The following is a 7,118-nucleotide window of genomic DNA, read 5'->3' as shown; positions in this document are numbered from 1 at the left end:
CATGACGAGGACTAGACTCACATATTAGGCATGGTGTCGATGCTGCTGGTAGCAATGTCATAACTTTGTAATGACCATTGACATGATGAGTACTTGTTCATTCATTTTCATCGATCGCCACTTCGCTGACTAGGTACTCTAAGGAGATGCAACCACGTCATACACACGCCTCTTTGCAAACCAATCAATGTCAATGTGTAGGGAGACGCAGCACAGGTAGGTAATGAGGACAGGACGTCAATGTGTCAAGAAAAGCTCTCACATTACAGTAATGTAGAGTTAATGCAAAGTAACTTTGTGATGTCACAACGAAGCCATTGGGGGGCTCAGAGCCTTCTCTCTGTTGATTGGCTGACACCAACCTGTTGATTTATTGCACCGCCAGGGAAAGGAGATGTAAAGCTAACACAACATGATAGTTTTTGGTTCCTAAAACCACAAATATCTTATCCTTATCAACAATGTGGTGCTGTAGTGCAAATTATAGGACCTTTAGTAAGACAAAAAGGGCCTAAAAAAGGAGAAACTAACTAATTTATGTGGAAATGTACGATCTAAACGCCTCTTTAGGATGTTAAAAGCAAAAATTCCTCACATGAGAGCATCAGCCCTGTGCTAAGGGGGAGATAAGCAGTTGGTAAGAAAAGATAGTCACATCAGACTGGTTTTATATCATGAATCCTTTAATCATATCCTGAAACAAAATAGACTTAGTGTGCAGTGAAGAAATAGAGTAAATAAATATAGTTTCTCAAAAGATACACAATTTGTTGTTTTGATGCTCAGGATTTTATTTTCAGGACCTCTATTTGAGAAAGGAGCAGAATACAGGCAGGCCTCAATGCTGGAGATACAATCGAAGGGTCGGACTAAATGAAAACAACAGTGGGAAAAGGAAAAAAAAAAAAAGAGAGACACCGCAGCTACGAGGAGAGAGTGAAAAGAAACACAATCACATCTTCACACCAAAAAAGTATATGGTCTGGTCCCTTAAACGTCACCTAGGCCTCTGGGGGTCGTCGTCAGTAAATTGCACTTCGTTTTAAGATGTACGGCCGCCGGGACTTGGTGCTGTGCGTCGCTTGCCTCTTCAGGATGTAGGGTGATTTTCGTTTCAGAGGAGTGTCACTGTTCTCCTCTAAATATTCTAGAGAGTCGTGAAGTAGCTGTTAGGGCCAGAGAGAGAGAGAGAGAGAGAGAAAAAGAAACGGGGCGGCGGGTGAGTGTCACACAACGAGGAGGAAGTGGCAGGCGAGCACATGTTTTGTTGCTGAGTGGCAGAGTAATGGGAGGCTACGCCAGCGTGGTGGTGGTGGTGGAGGAGGTGGTGGTGATTAAACCAGCCCCTGTGCCTTCATGCATGGCAAAGCAGATGCTGATCTGCAGTCACTGTGTTAAGGTTAAGAAGAAAAAAAAACTGAGAGAGAGAAGAGCTGTTGTGTAAGGAGCTGAGAGTGAAAGGAAAATGATGGGGAGGAGGAGGAGGAGGAGGAGGAGGAGGAGGAGGAGGGAATGAGAGAGAAGTGATTTGCTGGAGGTGTTTACAGCAAGGGAAGATGGATGGGCTGTGTGTGCAACAATGTGTGTGTGTGAGGAGTTTATGTTTGTGAGATTTAGGCTGCGTCCACACTTCTACTAGGCTTTTATTTTGAAAGGTCAATGTCCACACTAACGCACCTGAAGACTATAACACACCATAACGCGTACTGGTCATATGCAAACCAGGCTAAACTAGTCTGGGGCCGTTGACTCGCTGTTTTGTATAAGCAGCCGGAACCAGGACGAGAGAGACAGGCCTTTCCGTCAAAATAAAAGCACCACGCTTATAAAATTAAGTGAAGTGAAACTTTTTAATTTAAGGAATATAATTTTTCAAGAAAATCCTAGAGCCATTAAGTTAACCTTTTTCTTTTATTGTATTTAATTGTATGACAAGTTAATGTCTATTTTATAAGTTTTATGTTGGTGAACACTTTTACTTTGGTGAATTTGGTGATTGCAGACAAAATTCGCAGAAGAAACCAGGCTCTTCTCCTCTCTGAAGAGCCTGGTGACGTATGTGAGGCTAGGCTAAACAGGAAATAAACCGTCTACTTTGCTGCTGATTGGTTGCAAAAAGTAATAATACAAATAAGGAACGAGTGCAGCGAAGACAACAAGGTTCGTTATCACCAGCTGGAGGTGGAGGCTGATAAGGACTGAGGGCGTTTGCATCATCGTTTTCAAAAAGTCTCATCCAGACAAACGAGTTTTCAAAATAATTTTCCAAAAAGCTCCAACTAATAGAAACACTGGAGGTGAAAACGTAGAGAAAATGATCTGTTTTAAAATGCAAAACATAATTGTGTGTGGACATATTCTTAAAGTAAAGATTTCATGTATGAGTTTGTTGGTGTGTAGCTTCTGTATTTGGGAAGGAGCGACCTTTTACCCACATTTTACTGCTGAAACACTTCATTTTGTTGGAGCAGCCAATGGTGTTAACAGTATCTATGGTGCAGGACGTTCACTGCACCTGTCAGGGCCTCATCACATCAATCATGTCGACCCAACACAGCACTTATTTAATTTAGGTTCAAGGTGGGACAGGGCTAATCACAATTATGCAAAGCAGCTAATCCTGCATTACAAAAATGAACACACATAAATGCATAAATACTATGGAGTTAGAGGAGAAGCCAATCACCTAAAGGCTAACACCTTCTCCCACCATTGTGTGTGTGTATGTGTGTGTGTGATCCTCACCCTCTCCTCCCGGCTCTGCAGTGCTCGGCAGATGTGCTGCAGGTTGTACAGCTCCTCCAGCAGCTGGAGGCTCCCGTCCCTCAGCTCGCCCTCCTCCTGCTCCTCGCCGCTCCACGTCTCCTGCCGCAGGCTGCTCACCATCCTGCACAGGTTGGCCAGCGACACGCGCCAGTAGGGGGCGACCTGCTTATTCTGTTTCATCTGTCAGGAGGGTACCAGAGAGAGAGAGAGAGGGAGGGAGGGATGGAGAGGAGGAGGAGGAGGAGGCGGGGGAAAAGGTTTTAGTTTCCAATTGAGTTCAGGGGTCAGTTGATTTTTTGTTTTATTTTTTTCCTCCAAATTCAAAACCTGGCAACGAATCACATCCTGGGTGTGAAGAAGTGATTTAATTGAAGTGTCAGCTCAATTCTCACTTCACCTCAGTTCACAGCGTTAGTTGAGTCCAGAGGGAGGAGGATAAAATACACACAGCTGTTAAACAACAGGATGTTTATATGAATAAAAGGCGACTTTTATTTTATTTTTCAAATCATATTTGATAAAACAGGCGTGAATAAACTTCCTTGACAGGCACAATTAAGTCAATCTAATCTGATCTGGGTGCACATGTGAAGCTTATTATTATTATTCGATCCCATTCCTCTAGTGATGGAGTGAGTGGTTTTATTCTACTGCACTGCTTTTTATTATATTATACTATAGATTATATACAAAGGTCATTGATACCATTCAGCATCCTCATGACTCTGTATTTGTCTGGTGTTGAATCTCATCTTTTTGTGTAGCTGCTCTTTTGCCTTTTTTTCTGTTTAATTAACAATACTGATGTGAATATGTTTGTCCTGTCATAGTCCTGTGAATAGATGCATTAGATGCAGCCGGCCTTAATGAGCCTCTTTACAGCCACTCCAGTGTGTATTGCATTTGTCTCACAGACAAATAGCTGTTATCTAAATGCTATTCTGTTTGTTTTTTCTACACATTCATTCTCTGTGTTTTTCACCGTGGCGAATCCCCTTAAGAGAGGCGGCGTGGATGCTGCGTTTAAGGTTCACACTTAACATGGGAAATGCAGACGCTTCCTGTTAAAGCACATTTCAAAAAGATATATGAGCTTGGATTCTTCCACTCCAGACACCTATGATGGTGATGATGATGATACCTCTGTCTCATCCGACTTCATAAAGCTGCAGGCAGTTGTGTTATAATCTAGTTAAAGTGGTTCAAGATAGAGAGGGGCCTCCCAAGGGGGGGGAGCCACTACATGTGTGGGGACGGCACTGCCACAAAGACCTCTCGTGTCACTGAGGATGATGGAAAGATCCAGAGGACGTGGTAGAAATTGTTTCCCCTCCGTTATCGGAGACGGTCACAAGCCCTTCGAGACTTGGAGTTTGCTCAGATCGTTTATGAGCAGCAGAGGAAACGTGTCTCCTCTGATGTTATGCCACACCGTCGAGGGAGGGGGGGAACTAGGAGAGGGGGGGGGTCATGTAATAAGAGTTGTAGAGGCATCAAACGAACAACACACTGGGGAAACAAACATAAGCAGCTACTGACATTTAGAAATTATTCATGCAGTGGAGGACTTCTGCGGTTGAAATGAAGTAAGTGAGTGGAGCCAGGTGAGGGTTTAATTATGCAGAAAGGTCACACAAGGAGCTGTTTGGTGCCTTTTTTTCAGGATCTTGCTCATTAAGGCTGGTTAATCAATAGCTGGAATAATCAGTTAATGTAGAGGTCCAATGTCCTTACACTATGTGAGTGAACCACTGTATGATTTACTGTTTATTCTGCATTGAACTCAATATCTTTACATTACGCAACTTACAATGAGAGGAAATGATGGAGAGCCCAAAGGTCAATACAAAAGTGGCTGGACTGACAGATGAGCACCGGCTGTATAGGATATAATATAATCATATTAAATCTATCCTCTCAGCAGTAGACGGACAGGTCAATCAATTTTAGCTGCTGCCAACAAAAAAAGAAAGATAAATGAATAAATAAAGAGATCATGTATATTGTTGAGATAAAGCAACAAGTATCTTCTACGATGCTGCACTTTACAGCCTGGCGAGCACTCTATCAGTCACCCAGCAAGTTATTATTACAATCATCACCCCTGAGCAACCCCCAAGCATCGGCGGCAATGAATCACACGTCTCGGGCGGGCGCCGTGGTTATTTATCAAAGAAAGAGAGACAGAGCAAGAGTAAGAGGAGTAAGAGGAGGAGGAGGAGGAGGAAGATGTGTCGCTATGATGCTGTCAGGTCCATCTGAATCCTATTAGGCCGGGCCATCCGTCTCTCCTTGTGCCTCTAGTCCCACTTCATCCCTCCTCAGCTTTGCCTCGGCCTTCAGCGCACAGCACCAGATAGATTTGATAAATAAAAAATAAAAAATGAAAAAAAAAATAAAATAAAAAAATCCTAAAGTTACAGCTGGATAACTTTCTCTCTCAGCCTCAGCTCTCATTTCTCCCTTTCATCTCAGAGGACATGCCCCCGGCTGCAGCAACTGGAGTGTGTAGATTATATTTATTTCTCTCTTACACACTTCTAGTAAAAAAAAAAAGAAAGAAAAAGAAACATAGCCAGTCCCCCAAAACAAGTTATACCCTGGGTGACACACAGATGAGTCTCTTATAATAAATTATTTATCTCCCACTCAGCAGGAACACGGTTTTAAAAAAAGGTGAGGCGGTGACTGAAGCATGGCTGCAGGTTTCATGAAAGAGCGCCTGTGTGGGTAGTGTAGCCTTTATCAGGTGGAGGGTCAATAACTGACTGGGTGGGCTGAAGCTTTTTTAGAAACCCCTGTCTCTGATGTCACAGGTGGCAAATAAAAAAACAAAAAATAATAAAAGACAGAGGGGAGCAGTTACCTTAGAAGTGAAGAGACTGCTGAGCAGCTCCTGTTCTAGCGCCCGCTGCTCCTGGTCCACGTCTGTGAGTGAACAACAACAAAAACAGAAAAAATAATACAACCTTCAGCTAAATCCAATCTGAAGACTCAATCAAATCAATCAGATGGGAAACACAGGCTCATCTATTGATTTGTCTGATGCATCGAGTGGCATTTACACCATCACGTCCGTCATCCTCGATTAAGATGTCAATTCTGCAAACTCTTCTTATTAATGGTAATTTCAAAACTCAGCTCTGAGTCTTACAGTATTTGCTGGCAGGCGGCTTCGAAGTGTTCAACAGGTGACACATGATTCATTTACAGATCTCCCACTGGGCCCCTCAGAGTGAAATAAATACACATATTACACCAATAATCCCAACACTCATCACTTTATTTTCTGATTCACTTCTTCCCTCCACAGGTTTTGACAACTCACTGGCTCATCGGAGCAAATGTGACTTTTCTTATTAAATTAGACTCTTAAGTGGTTTCTGAAGTGTATTTGATGAGTTAGATTAATGGGAATTTCTCAATTCTGGAATAAATTAAAAAGATAATAACAAAATAAAATAAAATCATTGTTTTCCTCTCTGTGGTTTGTTCAGGGGCTCAAGACGAGTTTAAATCGGTTGTAAAATGTCAATTGTGGCATCATGACAACAGGTGGTCGGGTAGAAAACTAAGTATTTTTTTAGCCTGTTGAGGTCCAATATATTAACAGATTCTTAAACCAGTAAAAAATGAAAAGCCCAGGAAATAATGTGAAATTACAGATCGAGTAAGTGCATATTTATATTTTAAAATCAGAGCGAACACCTGTTGCACACAGTGAGTTGTGTGATGGATGCACCTGTTGCACACTCCACCTGCCAGTCATCATCGCTGCTTTGCATTGACTTCATGAATACGAGTGAAAATCAGTGCAATGATGCAAACATGTAAAGGCTGCTTACCTGTGCAGAGTCCACCACATGTGAAGCAGAGGAGCAGCATACACGCCAGCTGTGCCTGCATCTTGATGTCGAGCGCACCGGCAAAACAAAACAAAACAAAAAAGATCCCACAACTGAAGAATTCACCTGAGGAAGAACCTATAAGTCCATAAGGTTAAGGGTCAGACCCAGACAGCTAAAAGAGGACGGGAAGAGGGACTGCGTATAGTAGTGATGCTGCTGTTTCCCCTTCTTTGTCTTCTTCCTCCTTCTCTTTTTCTTCTTTTTCTTCTTCCTTTTCTTCTTGTTCTTCTCCTCTCCCAGCTCCAAACAATGCTTCCTCTTCCTTGCAGTTTTCTGGTTGGATGTGAAGTGCAGTGGGCTCCATTCCCTCAGTTTATAAGAGGCAATGTGATGTCAGAGGATCTCTCACCACCATCACTACCCCCACCCCCACCTCACCCACTAACTCAGCCCCCTCCATCCATCTATCCATCCATCCATCCATCCATCCATCCATCCATTCAT

At 42.8% G+C, this 7,118-nt stretch overlaps 1 protein-coding gene across 1 annotated transcript; it reads right to left on the bottom strand.

Moving 5' to 3' along the window:
• Positions 1-1,022: 1,022 nt before the first annotated feature.
• On the bottom strand, positions 1,023-6,672 carry nts (neurotensin; the record flags this gene model as incomplete). Its single annotated transcript, XM_083972843.1, has 4 exons — positions 1,023-1,166; positions 2,746-2,946; positions 5,633-5,694; positions 6,612-6,672. 4 exons carry the CDS (start codon positions 6,670-6,672, stop codon positions 1,023-1,025), a joined length of 468 nt encoding a protein of 155 aa, XP_083828969.1.
• Positions 6,673-7,118: the final 446 nt, after the last annotated feature.

Source organism: Trachurus trachurus (assembly GCF_905171665.1).
Source record: "Trachurus trachurus genome assembly, chromosome: 6".
Lineage (NCBI taxonomy): Eukaryota > Metazoa > Chordata > Actinopteri > Carangiformes > Carangidae > Trachurus > Trachurus trachurus.
This window is presented reverse-complemented; position numbering and strand designations above follow the sequence as displayed.